At 28.6% G+C, this 20,022-nt stretch overlaps 3 protein-coding genes across 4 annotated transcripts; all 3 read left to right on the plus strand.

The window, feature by feature from the left end:
* The first annotated feature begins 334 nt into the window (after nucleotides 1-334).
* LOC114415913 (defensin-like protein) lies at nucleotides 335-1,563 on the plus strand. Of its 2 annotated transcripts, none has more exons than XM_028380779.1 (2): nucleotides 335-475; nucleotides 1,170-1,563. In XM_028380779.1, the coding sequence occupies exons 1-2, from the start codon at nucleotides 415-417 to the stop codon at nucleotides 1,334-1,336; spliced, it is 228 nt and encodes a 75-aa protein (XP_028236580.1). In that variant the 5' UTR covers nucleotides 335-414; the 3' UTR covers nucleotides 1,337-1,563. The 2 variants fall into 2 exon arrangements, with proteins under 2 accessions (XP_028236580.1, XP_028236578.1); XM_028380777.1 differs by having other exon boundaries at nucleotides 356-475; nucleotides 1,167-1,563.
* Nucleotides 1,564-6,498: 4,935 nt separating this feature from the next.
* Nucleotides 6,499-7,229, plus strand: LOC114415918 (defensin Ec-AMP-D2-like). Its single transcript, XM_028380782.1, has 2 exons — nucleotides 6,499-6,673; nucleotides 6,802-7,229. The coding sequence occupies exons 1-2, from the start codon at nucleotides 6,619-6,621 to the stop codon at nucleotides 6,966-6,968; spliced, it is 222 nt and encodes a 73-aa protein (XP_028236583.1). The 5' UTR covers nucleotides 6,499-6,618; the 3' UTR covers nucleotides 6,969-7,229.
* A 9,441-nt stretch (nucleotides 7,230-16,670) lies between these two features.
* LOC114415924 (myb-related protein 308-like) lies at nucleotides 16,671-18,256 on the plus strand. Its single transcript, XM_028380786.1, has 3 exons — nucleotides 16,671-16,998; nucleotides 17,121-17,250; nucleotides 17,506-18,256. Exons 1-3 carry the CDS (start codon nucleotides 16,866-16,868, stop codon nucleotides 18,146-18,148), a joined length of 906 nt encoding a protein of 301 aa, XP_028236587.1. The 5' UTR covers nucleotides 16,671-16,865; the 3' UTR covers nucleotides 18,149-18,256.
* Nucleotides 18,257-20,022: the final 1,766 nt, after the last annotated feature.

Below are 20,022 nucleotides of genomic sequence, written 5' to 3' on the forward strand. Positions count from 1 at the left end.
TCATATTTTTAAAAAATATATATAAATTTAAAATAAATTTATTGTTATATTGACAAATTAGATAATTAAATTTTATATATAATAAGGAAAACAGTAATTTCTTCCTGAATCCCCCACTTTTTGACAATCGTAAATATTGAAAGCTATTTCAGGTTTGCACGTGAAACTGTCGTTGGATCCCCCCACCTTGAGTAAATACTCACTATTCACTGAACGCAAAGTGACAAAACTGCATGCATTAAAAGGTCACTGAAATCTCACGTGAACACATTTTCCACTAATTCGTCTTTGCACCGTTGCCCTTTGTCTCTTCCAATTAAGCCCCTTGAATCCAGTACTATATAACAACACCCCAAGATCCACCTTGCTTCACTCACTCATACAATAGAGACCAGCTTTTGCTTCTTTGTGAACATGGAGATGAGGAAATCATGTGGCTTCTTCTTGTTGCTCCTCCTCCTTGTCTTTGCTTCCCGTAAGCTCATTCCCTAATTTGCATCTTAAACTCTTAATGTCTATAATATCCTGTGTTGTATATATGTTTCTTTTTTGTATTATTTTAGTGGTTACTTTGTTAGTTTTTTAGGAGGAGGAATTGGAATCCAAAGTTTTTAAGTTTTATTTTCTTCCTTCAACTATCAAATCTACCTGATAACTATTTATTGAGTTGTAAATGTGTTTGACTATTAAGTACAAAACACCTCTTTTGTTCAAATTAAAGCATCATGGTGAACACATTTTTAATACCAACACTTATTTGATACTTTTTATTAAGCGTTTCACTCAAAAAATACTTTTTTTACCTTCAACACTTAAGTTTATTATCTTTACATAACTAATATACTTAAAGAAAATATATATAGAAGGTTGATTTTAAAAAAATAGATATTTTTAATATATTACTCATACTTTATTTAATTAAAATCTTTCTATTTATTTGCATGTGATGTTCGATATCCTATATTTTAGACATTCACCATATCAGAACAAAATGTAATTAATTAGAATCTCTCTTTATTTGAATGTGATGTTCCGATATCCTATATTTTAGTCTAATTAGACATTAATAGTATCGAAAAATTCGTGTTGGTGTAATAGGTGTTTGATGAATTAATATATTATATATGTTGGATGATGCATTAATTAATGATTGTGTTTTGTGATAGCAGAGGTGGTGGTGCAGACGGAGGGAAGAGTGTGTGAGTCACAAAGCCACGGGTTCCATGGTTTGTGTAATAGAGACCACAACTGTGCTTTGGTCTGCAGGAACGAAGGTTTCTCCGGTGGCAGGTGCAAAGGCTTCCGCCGCCGCTGCTTTTGCACCAGGATTTGTTGAGATCTCATCAAACACTACTCTTGCCATGCAAATTAATAAATCATAGCTAGGCCAAATAAATTGCATCTACTCTTTATCCATTTGGGAGCTAGCTACCACAACCAACTCATACTTGGTCATTGGATTGCTTCCCTTTGGCTTCTGCCTTTGCTTATCTCTCTACCTCTACGTCTTGTTCAGGGTTTATGTTTCGTAATGATTAATGAATGCTGTTTAATTAACTAGTATATTATTTTAGTCTTCTAACTAATTAACAAGTCACAACATTCCATTATCTGTCATTTGCAGTTTTTATTTATAATAAAAAAATCATTCAAGATATTCTAAGTTACTTTTCCATATACAAATATAGTATCTGGTAAGGCAAAACAATTTAAATTTTTTGACTCAGCAACACTCATAAAAAAAAAAAAAGCTGAAATTCCCACACATATATATATCACAGAAAAAGACCAGGACGGTATTTTTTTAAATTTAATTATTAAGATCTCCAGAAAAAAAAGAGATTGAATTAAGATACCTAAAATACATCGTCGAACTCAAACATATCTACTTTTCTACTGTTAAAAAAGTATACACAAATTACAGAGTGGAAATCTCCTTTTTCTTATTTTTTCAATTCGAATTTTTAATATTGTTTATTTATATTTTAAATATACATTTCACACAACATTTTCCTTATAAAAAAAGTTCTATCTCAATCATTTCAGAATATCATTTTTTTTCTTTATTTTTTTATACATTATCTTCTTTATTGTTGATTATTTCAATCAATTCTCTTTTAATAGTTGTTTTTAAAAGAATTTGTTACTAATTTAAAAATAATTTTATATTGCACTTTAAATTATTTATTATAAATTTAAAATATACATTGTATATTAAAATATAATTTATTTTAAATTTTAATTGTAAAAATATAAACAATTATCCAATAAAATGAATATGCTTAAATGATAGTAGTTATAATAATATGATGAGGATTTCCTGTCCTAATTCTTGAGAAGACAAGGATGGAATAATTAGGATCTTATTTACATCTAATTGTAGCTGTATAAGATATATATAAAGTACAAATGAATAACAAACAAAAAATTATTTATAACTTGAATTTAAATTTTAACAACTTAATAATTAATTAATTATTATATCATATTAATGGTCTAACACACCTCCGCAAGATGGTGGTGACAAAGACAACATTAATTTTATTCATAACAAATTTGTGACGTAAAAATATAAGATCTTTGATGAGAAGGTTTGTCAGTGGATCAAAACCAACAAATGCAAACTTAACTATTAAGCACAAAGTCTTAACTCAAGGCTTAACCTCTTAAAAGAAGCAAACACTTTTAACCACCATAAGATAAAAGCAAGCACACTTAACCACCATAAGGCAAAAGCAAAAATGCTTAACCACCTAAAGAGCAGAAGCAAAAAAAAAAATGGCTTAAATCACTTGAAAGGCAAAGACAAAAAAAAGGTTTAACCACCTAAGAGGCAGAAGGAAAAAAAAGGATTAAACCACCTAAAAGGCAAAGGCAAAAAATGGCTTAATCACCTAAAAGATAGAAGAAGAAAAATGATTTGAACCACTTAAAAGACAAATAAAATGATTTAATTACCTAAAAAGGCAAAAACAAGAATATTTAATCATGAATGATTTCATATGAAAGACATGATGTGATTCTCATTATATAACTACGAAGAAGTTTCGACTTTAAGGAGATAAATCATTTGGTAATTAGTAAAGGCTAAATTTAATGGGTATTAGAAGCAATAATAGGTGACCATGAGGAAAGAAAACAAAAAAAAAGAAGAAAAAAAGGATCAATTTGATTGTTAAGATGTTGACTATACATGGCAATGGGACGGGGCGGATATGGGTATGGTCTCCCCAATCCCTTACCCCGACTTCCTAACATATTCCCTTACTCATACCCGATACCAGACAGGTTTAAGTTTATTATCCCATTTTCGTACTCGTTGGATATCGAGTATACCCAACCTCGTCCCATACCCGATTCAAATTAGAAAAATATTTTTTTATAAAAAAATATTAAAAATTTGATTTTAGAAAAAATAAATTGATTGTTAAACATTTATCTTTAGCTACTTATATATCAATAAATTTATTATAGCGCATGTGTCTACAAAAATCGTTAAGAAAATAATATTAAATTATGTAAAAATTCTAAAATAAAATTAACTAGTAATAAAAATTTTATGTCTTTTGATTAAATTATGCAAAAATTTTAAAGATTTTAAGTGACGGGACGGATTCACGTTCGGGGTCATGACAGATCTAGTAATCTCATACCAGTATCTGTATCCGACTTTTGGTTATCGGAAAAACCTGAACCCATACCCGATTAACTCGGGTATTACCCGCCAAAATCGAGAGAGATTCGAGCGGGTATCCATGGGTATGAATTTTTTTGTCATGTCTAATGCTTATCCTATAATAGAATAATTATGATTTTATTCAAGATATATATAAAGCACAATAAAATAACCAACTTAAAATTATTTATAACTTAAATTGTAACAATATTCTAACAAAGACAACTATGTTGAAAGTAATGAGTTGAACTACTCCTAGTTTATAAGCAATTACGCAAGTAGGCGATGGATAAATTAATCAAGCCGATAATAATCAGAATACCAAACCTAAATAAGATCCAGAATAAGGAAAGAATAAATTATCTACATCTACCTCCTCATGCTGAAAAAAACCACACAAGAACTTCCTATTGGTTTTGAAAGAACATAAATTTAAAATATATTTTTTTGATATGTAAAAGTCAAAGAGAAGTAAAAAAAATTATATCAACTCACATTTTACTCATCTAATCGACCTAGACTCTCTCGAGTAACTAAGAAATAGATATTTGAATGGGCCCGGAGACTATCTAGCAAAGATATAAGCTCTAGGAGAATGTCAACACCTTCAACTAGACATTATTATACAAAGTAATATATATACATTGTTAATAACTAGACATTATCATTTGTTAAAAAGAAAAGTTTACTATTTTTTAGTTCATAAATTTTTAAAATTTTATTTTTAATTCATAAACTTTTTATTGATAGGTGAAAGTTCCTTAACTTTTTTTTTTTGCTTTTAATTATTGCCACTAATTTTTTTAGAAAGATTTAAAGACTAAAAACAGAAACCTTAAAAAGTTAAGTTTAAAGATTAAAAAAATAATAAATAAATAAAAAAGTTTTATGATCAGTTTGTGTTTGGCATTTAAAATTAGTTCTACAAGTAGGTATAGAATTAGGCAATATAGAAAGTCAGTAATTTCGTCTTCAAAAAAAAGTCATGGTAATTTTTAGATCAATTCCTAAAACTATTGTAGAAAGTTGATTACTTTAAAAAAGAAAAATATTATTCATACAACAACTCATACAATAGAGAGATAAAGATAGATATTTTTCTATGAAAAACATAACTCTTTAAAAAATAGAACTGCACGTGCAATATTTAAAAAATAGATATTGTCTCTCTCTGATATATATATATATATATATATATATATATATATATATATATATATATATATATATATATATATATACACAAAAACAAAATAATACAAATTTGTTTCATTATTGTGTATATAACACATTTCATCTATCAAAATACAAGTGCAATTTTTTTTTATTGTAATGACTAAACTTAAAACATGATGTCTTTTTTATTTTCATTTGACGCAATAGAAGTTTAATTTTTTCCTCCTAATATATACCCTCCCTTTTTTTCACATTTATGTTATTATAAACTTTTAATACTTGAATTACATTTATCACAAAGTTATTTTTATTTTATCCTAAATCAGAGATTATGATGATCCCTTAATCTACTGAAATCAGTCTTACTCATGTGAATTCAGTACACCACTATATCAACACTAATAATGCTTATATATTTTCTAATGAAACCTAGAAACTACTTAAAAAATAAAAAGTATGAGTGTGTACAAAGCAACTCTAATAACTTTATTAGAGAGATGGTTGAATTTATCTCGAGTGGGATTAAGGTTCAATATTATAACAAAAATATGGGAAAAAAGAAGAAGGAAGTGGAACTACTTTAAGGGAATGTTTAAAAAAACAAAAATATAATCAATCCAAATATTTTTTTATCAGCATGATCACTACAAATATGACTTATACTTATACTTTTGAAGACAAAAAAATAGAGCAAATTCTAAATTTAATTGGATCGAAAACTCTTCTAGATCAGTACTACTTTGATAATTTTCCAATTTTTCCTTCAAAAGTATATATATTACTCCCGAAACTAGACCCTTTCGGCTTCCCTGAGCAGTGAGCATCGTGCTTGCGAAAGTGCCGTTGATTAGCTCCAAACCCTGTGTACTACAAGCCCACTTTTGATACAAATTATAAGTTTAATTCTGATCTTCATCACCTTCCCACAACCTCTTTCCAGCTATGCCATTCTTGTGTTCTGAATCTTTTGTCGAGAATCAACACTATTTTTTTTTCTCTAGCGGTTAGCACAATACATATATGCCCTTTTCGATGAATTGCATGTCCTTCATAATGTGATTTCCCAGTATTCAAATGGCCGACCATTTTCTGCCACACATATGGGCAGCCATGTCGGTCGCTCCTTTCACGTGAACAGATTCCTTAACAAAGATTTGGCTCCTGTCACAGAGCAAAAGTACACAAATATACTTGATTGGAAATTAAAGGAATGTTTCTAAACTTTAATAACTATACATTTCTATAAATTATTATGTAAAAGTTCTTTTAACACTTTTTTAATTAATAACTATAATTTCACTTTTTTTAAGTAAACAAGTATAATTTTAAGTAGAACAGTGTATAGATAGTATCTTTTTTTCCGAACTCAAATCCCATTGAATATATATGAGATATTATTAGTTTATCTGCTCGATAAATCGTTACAATTTTATCTTAATAAAAGACATCTTGTTGGATTGAAAAAAAAAACATTTATAAATCACTTTTAACTTTAACTAACTTGATGTGAGATTTTGTGATCAGTAGAATACTTCCCTCTAAACATAGAAAACCACATCACTAAGGCGTGACCAAACTATCGTGTAGTTTATTTATTACCAATGTTAGCAAACTTACGTTTACGTCAAGTCTTAGAAATGACTTGTACTTGCGGTTTACTCTCTTTTTAGCTAGCTATAAATAGATAAGAGTACCCAATCCATTTGTTTATATTCAGGGTTGTATATTGATATATCTAGGTGTGGGTGGTACGTAATTAATTAGCCATGGACAAGGCACGATTTGGGTTTTTCTTCATGTTGCTCATTCTCCTTTCTTCTCGTAAGCGCCTCTATGCATGCAATTATTACGACTAAATAATTATACATAGAGGAATATTAATATAGTACGTGAGTGTAAGTAAGTAACGAAATGTATTTAATTAAACTGTGTTTATTGTGTTAATGCAGAGATGGTGGTACAAACAGAGGGAAGGCACTGTGAGTCAAAGAGCCATCGGTTTAAAGGGATGTGCCTCAGTAAGCACAACTGCGCTTCGGTTTGCCATCTTGAAGGCTTCACGGGTGGCAAGTGTCGTGGATTTCGTAGACGCTGTTTCTGCACCAGGCACTGTTAGTTGGTCCATGAAATTTTATCCTTGTTGGTTGCTCTTTTCACCTTTCTGTTTCTGGGATTAAGAAATAAATACTCCTTAGTGAGTCGTGTTTTTCTAGGTTCATTTGGGTTGGCTTTATATCTTATGCTTTGATCTACCTCGCTTCTGTTTCAATTTGTTTGGCCAGTGTTGCAATTTTAATTTCTAGTGTTGTATGTTTCTCTTTTGTGGTGTACTTGCCATAAAAAATAACAGTGAAACCACACCTTTTTCATTTCTTCATCGTTTCTTTTATTAACATTGCTGTTACTTCTAGAATTCTAGTACTACAAAGATTCTCTCGTACATGCAATAATTTTCAAGATAAATAATGTATTTGGTCCTTGAAAATATGAGGTACTAATGATTAGATTTTAAACCAAGTTAAAAAAAAAATAGAACTGAAATTAATCTATCCATTACTTTATTCCAACCATTACATGCAATGCAATGTAGGATTTAAGTAATGATATTGACATATATTTAAAATGACTAAAATGATAATAAGGGACGAAGTTTAAAATCTTAAATAAAACAACTGATATATTATTTTAAGATTTCTTTGATTTCATGACAATGTGCATCACTTGAATCTTTTATCTCATAAAGTTTATTTAATTTATAGAGTTGATATAATAGTATAAAGTTTTGTTATATTCGCATATTAAACAATAATTTATTTAGCAAGAAAAATTATGTTTGATTTTTATGATGCGTAAAAAATAGTAGTTGTTATGCATCATGGATAGAATTCGTCTCTGACTCACTGGATTATTAGAAAACACACTTGGTCTCTGCCAGGAAAATAAAATAGCAGAAAGTTCATTTCCTCTAGTTTTGTAGGAAAGTGTGCACTTATACAAAGAAATGAAGAATTATGGGATTGGGATATGTCCACTGTTTAATGGGCTTGCGGTTTTCAATTCTGGGAAGCCCAAGTTAGAGTTTGTTGGGTTTCATGATTTGTGGCCCCGTGTATTTATTAATGCTAAGTTGGAACCCCTAGAGCATTTGACACTTTATCAAAGTTAGCCACGTCAACTTCTGGAAGTTGACCAAAAACAAAACTTATAGCGTATAGGAGAACAGCAAAATAATGTTTTTTAAATACAGTTAAACACATGACCCAACTTTGTTAGGTAAGATAAATCACGGACAACAAAAGTTTTAGTTAGTCTTCTTGTCCTCATCTAAATAGTGTATTGCTTGCCGCTAAGGGTTTGAACCTTTGACTCTGGGGCCATGTATAGTGATAGACTATTTGTTTACCATGTTGCTCAAACATTAAATAGGTGTGTTAGGCCTTGATATGAGACGAATAAAAAACATTGCATGCCCAATATACATCACCGCCACGACAAACCCTGGTCATCGTTTACTAGAAAGGGATGAAGTTGAAGATTAACATTTTTGGAAAAAGTCTTACCTTTTCCTTGGGTCAATTTTTTTTCCTACAACATATCAATTTTCACCCGTCAAATTATGTGACAAGTACAAATTCACAAACATAATGATTTAAAAAATTAAATTATTTCTCTGAGTAATTTTTTTCCAACTACAAATCAAATTTCACCATCAAATTATGTGAGAGATGCAAGTTCACAAAGTAATGATTATAAAATTAAATAATTTTCATTAACGATAAAAAGGATTTTTTATATTCTAAAAAAACATTTCTCTCAGTAAAGACTTTAAAAAAGAATGTGAATTTTTATTTTATTCTTAAAATTCCTACTGGTTCACGCATACCTAATTATATACGGCGCACACACCATGCATATAGTAAAGTGCATGTTAATTGTTAACTAAACTCTTCAATTCAGACGAGATGGAATCCGCTGCATATCTAGTTCGCTGGTTAAAAAGATTTTACAAAGATATATGAATAAAAAAAATACTACTATAGTTGTGTGGGAATTATATCCCTTGAAAATGAATTGGTATGATAGAATTAGGCACTTGATTCAGAGACAATAAAGGTCGAATTAATACATATGAATTGGTTAATTTGTCAACGTGGAAGAAAGTGTCAACAAATCATGATGCCCTTTTAATCATTTTAGAATTATGGAATATATGCGCAACATGCCGTTGAGCAATTGCAAATTATATTGGTCCTTCACTTTTTCGGGTGTTCCTAATCTAATCTTCATCACGTGGGGCCACAAAAGAAAATCTCTCAGTGGTGACAAATTAATAGACTCTTGGTCACAGTCAAAATACTCCAAGATAAGAATAATACCAATTCCATAAAATAAGATTATAATGAAGGGAAAGAATTTGAAAAGCAAAGCGGACAAACAAAAGTCACATTAGTGATAATAATTTATATTCCTTAAATAAATAGTTCAAGATTCCAATAATAAGTTTTGACATGAAGAAAAATACTTATACAATATAATTTATGATTTTGGATGAATATTAGTTATTAATTATTTCGTAACAATATTATATTAAAAAAAAAACTTTAAAAGCATGACTATACTAGAGTGTGGCATGAGAGGTTGAAACAAATGAATGGGCCAGCTCATTCCAATAGATGAGGTGGGAGAACCATGTGGGGAAGGAGGTGGGTCACCAACCCTGGCAGATTCTTCTCCTTATTTTAAAGAGTAATTTTCTTCTAGTGCTTCTAGAAGCAAAAATAAAACTAAGGTAGGAGGGTGAGCCTTACCAACCATGTCCATAAAAAAATTTAAAATTGACATGGCCGGCTCAAAATGGCATAACTGTGTTGGATGGGAAAGGAGGTTGGTTGAACTTTGAAAATGACTAATATTTGTGAAGATACCGATCATTAGCAATATTATAAACTAGATAAATAGAACAAGCGTTGTTGTGGCCTTATGCTACCACACCCCATATATATCATCTTGTAAACGATTTTGTTTTCACGGGACTTTAACTCAGAACACACTCCACACATGAAGATATTGGTAATGGGACCACTCAAAGGAAAATCAATTTTATTTCTTGCAATATATCTAATGTTCTATAGTCTATACTTACACACACATATACACACATATATATATATTCTTAATTAACATTAATAAAATTCTGGTCAATTAATATGAATAAGGTAAATTTTAAATCATTTCTAATTCTAATGAAGCAAACCATATTTTAAAGTAAAAAAAAAATTGAATACACTAAGGTGCATCAACAAAACATAGTGTTTCTAATTTAATCAATACTTTTGAATTTGAGCCCTAATTATACAATTATATTAAATACTCGAAAATAAAACTTTTTCATCTGCATTAACTTTATCCGACTCAAGCTGTAAAGAATTAATACCCCTATGATTTGTAAAAGAATTTTTTTTTGAAGATGATAAAAAGAGTAGATTAGCGAGTTGTTTGGATAGGAACTTAGCCAAATTATTAACTGTAAGGCAAGTTCAATGTTTTACTGTTTAAATTTAATTTCTTCGGTAATTTGTATGCTAGTGGGTGAAAGAAAAGGATACTATTGATGAGCACTAGCAATCTCAACCATGGATGGTAGGGGACGTTAGTAACTCGTATCAAACCTGAATTGACAAGAGTAAGTGGAGTCAGTTGAGAATTGAGACATTCTTCTAGAATCCTTTTTATAAAAAAGCAAAAAATAAATAAAATAATAAAAATTTAATGATTATATATTAATCATGTAAAGCACTTTTAGATTGTTTAGATTGTTGTTCAATTATAAATTCTTGTTAATATCAATTTTTAAGTAATTATCATAAAAATTACAAAATTTATTATATATGTTTAATTGTAATTGGATTACGATATAATTTTTTTTATAATATTCATGTATAATATTTTTCTCAAATAATAATAATAAAACGAGTAGTTAGAAAACAGTGGAAAGGTGGAAGGACATAAACTAAAAAAACTTGGGAGAAACAAATAAGGGAAGATAAGAGTGGGTTTTGGTTTTGTACTGAACAAAAAGTTTGGTGTGCATTGCATCATTTTAAACTTCTCAATCAGTGGCTCTTGTGGGGGCAAAATGCTTTTGCTATGGTAGGTCTTGATAGCCTTTATTTTGTTGTTAGGTATGATTTTAATATTTTATTAATTTCTTTAACTGCAGCTTCGTTTATTATCACTTGGTCCTTGCATTGTGCATATTTTTATACGAAGATGATGCGATCTTTATGGCTGAGGTCAAGTTCAACTTTACTTGCCGATTATTGCTGCTTTAACAGATTAATTAACGAGAGTCAAACACAAAAATATCAATTTAGCAAAACAGGTGATTCAAACCATCCACTCATAAACAAAAAACCTACGGCCTTACAAATTCTATTTGCATTGAGTTCTTCTGTTTAAAGTTGTTACAAATTCAACATTACTTTTTTTTTTTTCCCTTTCCGATCAACGGCAATTATTTTAAAGCTTTAATAAAATATACTAGTATTAAATTTAAAAATAACTAAGCATTGTATGCCAAAAAAAAAAGGCTTAGATTAATTGCAATCCCTGATGCCTTAATTTCTGTTGTATAACTCTTGCTCTTCGTTTCTAATTGGTTTTAGTAAGTGTTTCTTAAGTTCGGAATAATCTATTTAATCTAATTGTGAATAAGGTTATTAAATTTGAAAGTATTATATATTTGTCTCGTAGATTCATAAAAGTCTATTTAATATAAAAATAATAATAAAATATCTATAAATAAAATATTAATTAAATATTTTAATAATATAATAAAACAAAATAATAAATCATAAATTACACAATATTTAAAAAATCAAGTCTAATAATGCATTATTACTAGATAATAACTTGTATATGTTATAGTAGCAGTAGATCATTTATTCTCATCAGGATTTAATGTTATTAGAGAACAAAAGCTTGATGTTATTAAATGTAAAAAAAAATTATTTAGGAACAACACACTAAATAAAGATATAAACACTAAACAGACAGAAAACAATCTAAAATTATTTATATTTTGGTCTAATTTTATTGATTTATTGATTCATTGACTTGGTAGTAAACTTGAGAGTATATCGAATTTATTTAAAATTTATCAAATTTACTTATAGTTTACTAAAAAAATAATGTATAAATAAGTTAATTCACAGAAGATAAATAAAATAATAAATTTATAAAAATTAACAAGTTAACTTAAAAATTTGATAGCATCATCGTGAATACTTTCTGCAAGCCAATGTTGTCATCTTTGCAAGTAATTGGTTATGTAAAAGTTTGATGATTAAGCTCCGAAATGTCCATATTATAATACGTATAAAGCTATTGTGATGTAAATTTAATGCATATTTATATACCATTAACTTTTAAAAAAATATGAAACTTATCAATACAACCATTCAACTGAAAGTTTTTATAAAATAAATTACGCTTATAAATTTTATGCAAATCAAAAGCTAATTAATATCGAATATGTGAATCAATTAACCTAAGTTTATTTTAATTTAATAGGTGATCTCAAATTCAATTTTTAAATATACAATTACATTAAATATTTAAAAGAAAAGCATTATTTCCTACCGAGTAAAATTATTTCATGTGAAAAATACTTATTATGTATTATCTATTTATCTATATATATATAACAAACAAACAAATGTTCAAATAAAGTGAAAATAATTTGATATGCATGTTCAATAAGATATAAAAGTTAACCACTGATTGGTTAACAGTATAAAAATTTTTACATTGAGAATGCATGAAAAATAATCTCTTCAACTATATTATGTTTTTAAAATTGCATTTTGAATAAAAAAAATTAATTATGTTTTCTTAATTTAAATATCAGTCTATTGTAAGATTTTTTTTGACATATTTGAATTATTTGTGATGTTAAAATTAAGTTTATTTACTTTTACGATGAATTTCTATATACATGTTCTACTGTATCATTTTATTATTTATTTTTAAGATGATTTTATGAAAAATTAACTCCATTTTTAAAAATATTTTGCTAAAAATATGACATGTGATTTCTACTAAAATTAAATAATAAGCCAAGTCATTTCTAAAGCGCACGAACACATAATCAACTTTCTCATCATCACTTTTCTTTTCTGGAAATAATGTGTGTAATTGAGTTAATTAGAAATATATAAAAATATTCTTTACACCAAACAATACCTAAATGAAAACCAATAATTCTTTGCCGTTGACTTTACACCGAACATCACCTACATATCCAAATCCAAATCCAAAATTCTTTTCCGTTGATTATTGGTGATCAATAAAAAGTTGAAAGAAAAACTTGATATGTATGCTGGACTCTTGTGATGTGTATATTATGTATTTATTAATTTTCCGATGAACATTTGATACCTCTGTGTGTCTTCCACACTGGAAATACAGATGTCAATACCTCAAAGCTGGTGAAGGCTGATGCTGATGGTTGTATTTGCGGGACATTTTTCTCCATAAATCGCGATAATTGTAACTCGCAAGTAACTTAATATCATTATTTCCGACCAAAGAGAATGGATCAGTGAAGAGACTATTAGACGCTTATGACTATTAACAATTTTCATTTTTTTAAATTAGTAATTAAATGAATTATAAGCAGTTTAAATAAAATTAAGGATTGCAATAATTAATTATTTTGATTAAAAAGACTTGTTCAAGATGAATGTAGAAGAATAGAAATTATACAAAAATCACAAACCTAGCAACTATATCACTGTCGTTATACATATCTAATCGACATATAATCAAAAAAGGAAACACGTTATGTATAATTAACTACCCGCGATCATCACATGTATAGTATGATTCATAATTGTCTAACTAATTTTTTTGTCAAAATTAAACTATTTAAGTAGAGCTTGTAATATCTTTTTGATGAATTATATAAAAATAAGAGGAATTTAGAGATTTTTATAGACATGAGATTGGACTAATGATGGTGACTTAAAGGAAATAATTGATATTATCTATATCAACAAGATGTATCTATTTTTTTTTGTAATTTATCATATAAGAATTCCACAGTTGAATGTGTTTGACTTTGAATAGATATGATCTTCCGAAAAGTTTCTTGTAAAGTGTGTGAGTGAGAATAAAATATGCTAAAAAGTCTCATGTTGGTGTGTCGAGACAGTCATTGATATTAAAAGTAGTCGAAGAAGATTGTCAAGTATCAGACAGAACTACTTACGAATAGTTATGACCAGTAAAAAATTTTAGCCAACAAAAAAATTAAGTGAAAAGTCACCATGTGAAGTGTCATAAAGTGTAAATCATTAAGAAATCGATAATCAAAGACATTACAGAACTTATCACCATGTATGCTAGATTCATATCGATAATTCATAGTTTTCTCTCTCTAGAAGATTATGATATTCTAAATTGTGGGTTTAGTTTGTTTACTTTTAATTTGTGTGTTAATTATTTAGAAATGCATTTTAAGTTTTAATTTTTTATATTAATTTGTAGTACATGCTTATCTTTTGGAGAGTATGCAAAAACATTTTTAGTTTGAATATATTTAATTTTTATATGAGTTAATTATAAGAGTTTAATACTTATATGATGTAAAATAATTTTATATTGTCATTTAATCATAAATTATTATATATAATGGGTTGTGATCGAATGAGTGTATAAAATATAAAATTTTATATATTGTCAGTGTTGACCCTTTTTTTTCTAATTATAAATCTATTTTTATAATTTAATTTTTTTATTTAAAATTAAACCTGGTATTATTAATAAACATAATCACTATTAATAATGTGGGTAATTGATTACACACACAAATATACACCAGCTAGTATTAGTTATTAAAATATAAAATATTGATAGCACTCATTTAATTTAAAATATTTAAAATCAGCAAATAAGAATTTTTTTATAAAAAAGAAATCTATTTTAGATTAAATGCTAAAAATAACTTTAATCAAATGAACTAATATAGGTTGTATTTTCGTTTTGATGAATACCTAAATCTTCGAAATGTTCTTTTTCTTTTTTCTCTTAAAGAGTAATACAAAATTTCTTTTGATTACAAAATCTACTAATGATGCGGCAACCTTATCTTTAGCATCGATCTTTAAGTGAAAGTGCATAATAATTAGCCCCTACCAGATAACTATAATTAATAATCAACTTCTCCATAAGAAGTCATGTGTAATAATTCGTTGTGAATGGGATAAAAAATAGATAAATAACATAACCAAGGTCCAAGGACACTCTTTTTAGAAATTTAGGTATCAGACGACCACTGTCTTAATTTATGAGATATTCTTCTCAAATTAAATAAGATTATTATGGGTGATAAGAGAAATATTAGTAATTTAATACATTTCTTTAAATATATTTTTATTATTATATAAAATTTATTAAAAATCTTCATTTCATTATATTTTATTAAACTCAACTTCAGAAGGATAAAAGAATTAGTCAATTTAATTAATAGCATATATATGTTTTTTAAAATTATCTCTAACATTAATAAGATGTACTTTTTTTTATTTTGTAAACATTTTTATTAATTTTAATTCCTTTTATCTCTCTCATAATATGTAATATGCATGTTTATTATGTTAATTTTATTAGTTATGCATGTGAAGAGATAAAGTAAGATTCTTAAAATGTTTTGTATATGTGACAAAGTTAGACTTTCAAAAGATATTAATTTATTATATCTACTATTTATTAAATATAGCAAAATGACTTATAATTAAGGTGTTTTTATAAATAAATAAAAATATAGAAGGAATTTTAATTTAGTTCTCATAAAAAATTAAATGAAAATTTTAATTTAATTCATATATAATTATTATAAAGGGAATAATATTATTTGGTATGATCTTTCTTGTGAATGTTTTTACCTTTAACTATTATAAATTAATACAACATTTTATTTTAACTTTTAACAATAGTTATATCTTTTAAAATAAGTTACACCCAATTAGCTGGTAACCAAATAATTACCAAAATACAAAGTTCTCTCTTTTTTTTTTTCTCTTCTTTCTTTTTGATTTTTACAGGGTCAGGGCCTTTCTAGCGGGGCAAGCGCATCCCATTGATTCGAAAGTCCTTTTCTAAACCACTTCCCGTTCAGTTGCTGAAAGTTAGAGAGAACCTTTTTAACTAAATGAGATTGAGTTCCACGAATATGCAAGCTAGAAAGATGCTATTTGCTCCTATTCCATCTATTTGTGCATTAAGTTGGAAGAAGATTTCAATCTATAATGATTTTGCACTAGTATATAAATAAAGAGAAAGGGTACACATTTGATTGGATTTATTTTCTTGCTTAATATTTGATGGTACTTATAATCTTTATTTATTTAACTAATAATAAATAATATATTAAGAAAAAATATTAGGAAATGTATTGCGAATGACACACTATTTCAAGTTTTGATGAGAATGAAATAAACGTAAAATAAAGTAGGAGAGTTTGTTTTCAAGAGATAATAAAGTAAGTAGGAAGTTATAGACTTAAAGTTATACTTACATGAGTTTAGTATCATTGGCTGGAATGAAAGCAAATAAAAAAAAGTTTAAAATTAAAATAAAAGGTAAAAATGTGTTCACCTCATTTTATAATTAACGAAAGGAAGCTTAATTAGTGTTAGAGGTGAAAGTGTGAATAAAGGAAAGAAGAGGGGGGAGGTGGAAATAAAAAGAAATATAGGGAGGGGTAGGGAACATGAAAAGCAGAGCTACCTACCAAATCCAGCACTAACTTAATTGTAACCACTCGTCTTTCTCACCAACTCGGTCAAATACTCTCTCTTGCATTACTTCTGAGAAAAAGAAGGTCCCCGAGTCAATTGCACCTCCTCTTGTTCTCCACCACCTCCCATTTATATTCCCTTCAATTCTCTCACCAATTACTTTCCACACAACACACAAACATATCTTGTTGTTATTTGCTCTCTCTCAAACCATGGGAAGATCCCCTTGTTGCGAGAAAGAACACACCAACAAAGGAGCTTGGACCAAAGAAGAAGACGAACGCCTCATCAACTACATCAAGCTCCATGGTGAAGGCTGTTGGAGATCCCTCCCCAAAGCTGCTGGTAACTAATTATAAACTTCTTTCTTTTTCCCACTCAATACAACCACATTAAATTAAATGTACTTTCCTAATATGATTATATTTTAGACTAAGCCCATTAATTTCTCGTGTTATGTGTTCCAGGCTTGCTCAGATGTGGCAAGAGTTGCAGACTCAGATGGATAAATTACCTCAGACCTGATCTCAAGAGAGGCAACTTCACTGAAGAGGAAGATGAACTCATCATAAACCTCCATAGCTTACTTGGAAACAAGTAAGAACATAAGCACATCCTCCTTTTCCTCTCATTATTCTTTTACATCTCCAAGTATCACATCATTTAGTTAAAACAAAATTATTTAATTTACTTTATTGTTAATATTTATTCATTCATTCCAAGTATCATAACATATACAGTCTTGTTATTCTTTCAAATTTTCACCTAGCCTAGCTAGCTATAGCTAGCATCTTTTCCTAATGAGAAATTCTCAAATTAATGTTTTTTTTTCTTCTTTTTATGAATTCTCAGATGGTCTTTGATAGCTGCAAGGTTACCTGGAAGAACCGATAACGAAATAAAAAACTATTGGAACACTCACATCAAGAGAAAACTCTACAGCCGCGGAATCGACCCTCAAACTCATCGTCCACTCAACGCTGCCTCCGCCACTCCGGCAACCACCGTCACAGCCACCGCAGTTCCATCTTCTAACAGCAAGAAGAAGATAAAGAACAATAACAACAACAACAACGGTTTTCAGTTGGTGAATAATAGTGCTTATGCCAACACAAAGATTGGGACCGACATGATTGCTGCTGAAGATTCTAACAGCAGCAGTGGCGTTACAACAGAAGAATCCTTCCCTCATCATCAACTCAACTTGGACCTTTCCATAGGTCTTCCTTCTCAACCCCAAGTTTCTTCTTCGTTGAACCCAGAAAAGTTGAAACCAGAACCGCAAGAGCATGATGATCAGAAGCCACAGGTTTTGTACCAGTTGTATGGGAAGAACATCACTGGCCAACAAGGTGTGTGCCTATGTTACAATCTAGGGCTTCAAAGTAACCAAGCTTGTTATTGCAAAACCATGGGTACTTCTACTACTACGGTTACTACCACAACTGCGACCGATAGGAATCTATATAGATTTTACAGACCCATGAACATTTAGACCTTAAAATGTCATGTTAATTAATTATTGTGACCTCTTTGTTAACATGGAAATAGTTGTAGAATCCCAAAATTTTGAGAAAATTTAGATCATTTTTTGTGTCCAAAATTTTTCGTTTTGGTTTTAATCTTTTATTTGTTATATTGAATTCAATTTTTGAACCTGAAGTTTAATCAAATTTTTCCTTTAACATTTATATTTGAGATATATATGGCCGAGTGTGAAATTAACGCCTCATAAAATCTGGGTATTGTGCTTTACTTTGCCCACACTCTAGTGAATGTATAATATAAGAGCGAATCCATTATTTTGAACACTTGAAAAATATATATCTTTTCAACATCATAATTAATGATAAAATAAAAAAAACTAATGTTATTTCTTTTGATTAATTGTGCAAAATATTTTAGATGTATATAGTGATAAATGAAAAATAGAAAGTAAATATAATTATATACGATATTATAATGATATTAATTTTATTCCTCAAATAAATAAATAAAATGATATTGAAAATGTCATTCATTCCTTCTTCTTAATTGTACCAAGATAAATCTAAACTAATTGGGCAACATATAATTCAAAAGTTAAAACATTATAGTAGGCTATTTAGCATCTAGCAACATAAAATATTTTTATTATATATCAATATGATGGACTGCTTTCTTAACTTGAGATGGGTAATTATAATAAATTGGTATTGGGTAAAATTTGAATATTCCTTGCGTACTAGTAGTGGGCTATTGGTGGGTCAGTAAATGAGTTGTTAGACATTAACTATGTTAGGTAAGTTACAGTAAGTTTGAGATATGATCTACACGAGCAGTGGCAGGGACAGTGGTCACTGGTCAAACTCGCGAAGAGGAACGAATTGAAGCTAAGAACCCAACACTTATGTTGTAGCTAGCGTTTAGGTAGGAGACAGCTTTTGAATGCATATACCTACCATTTACTGTCACCGGAACAAGACAATTATGGGAAAACTGGACTATACTTGACAAAGTTTCTTTCACATTGATTGATATATGCTACAACATGATTTTACTTCACTATTTTTAAGTTAGTAGCTGGCCACCTCCTCTATGCCCTTTCTTTGGTGTACGTAATGTATATTTTTGTATTTACGTACCGTAAAGTAATACTAAGACATAACTTGAAATTGAAGAATGTTTTTCTTTTGTACGTAATTTTTTTTTTGAATTTGATGAATGTTGATGGCCCCAATTATTGATTGAATTTTTTTTTCTTATAAAGATCGATCTCCGCAATCCGCATTACAGATTTTATCAGCTAAATTTACTAATTAAGTTAAGTTTAAAAGTAAAGGTTATGTACATACGAATGGAGCATGACCTTTGAAAATATATATGCAAATTAAATTAAATTGAATTATCACAATTGTTTAGAAAATATTCACGCATACGTTTCATTTATGACTTTGTCTGCCAGCTGCCACTCACCTACGTTATGATCAGTTTTTATTAGGAGACTCCAACACCAATTTAAAAAATAAAATTGAAATATTTAATTTAATTTTTAATTAGGTTTGATTATAAATTGAATTTTGCCTTGGTTTTATTTTAAAACACAGTTTGAAATGAAAGAAAGAAGAGAGAATATGCAAGTTCAGTGTGTAAAATAAGTTCATTGAAATTTAAGTTTACAAATTTTAACACTAACTTTTCAAAAAGGATTCTAATTCTAATATGTCTTTTTTAAAATGCAAAATTACATTTTTTGTCTCCCAGTTTATCTCCAATTCTGGATTTGATCCCCTATAATTTAATTCATAAATTTGGTCTCCTAATTTTATAAATTCCTGCAAAATTAGTCTTGGAAACCCGATTTGGACGTTGACCGTTAACCTTAGATAT

This window comes from Glycine soja, chromosome 6, assembly GCF_004193775.1.
Source record: "Glycine soja cultivar W05 chromosome 6, ASM419377v2, whole genome shotgun sequence".
In the NCBI taxonomy this organism is placed as follows: domain Eukaryota; kingdom Viridiplantae; phylum Streptophyta; class Magnoliopsida; order Fabales; family Fabaceae; genus Glycine; species Glycine soja.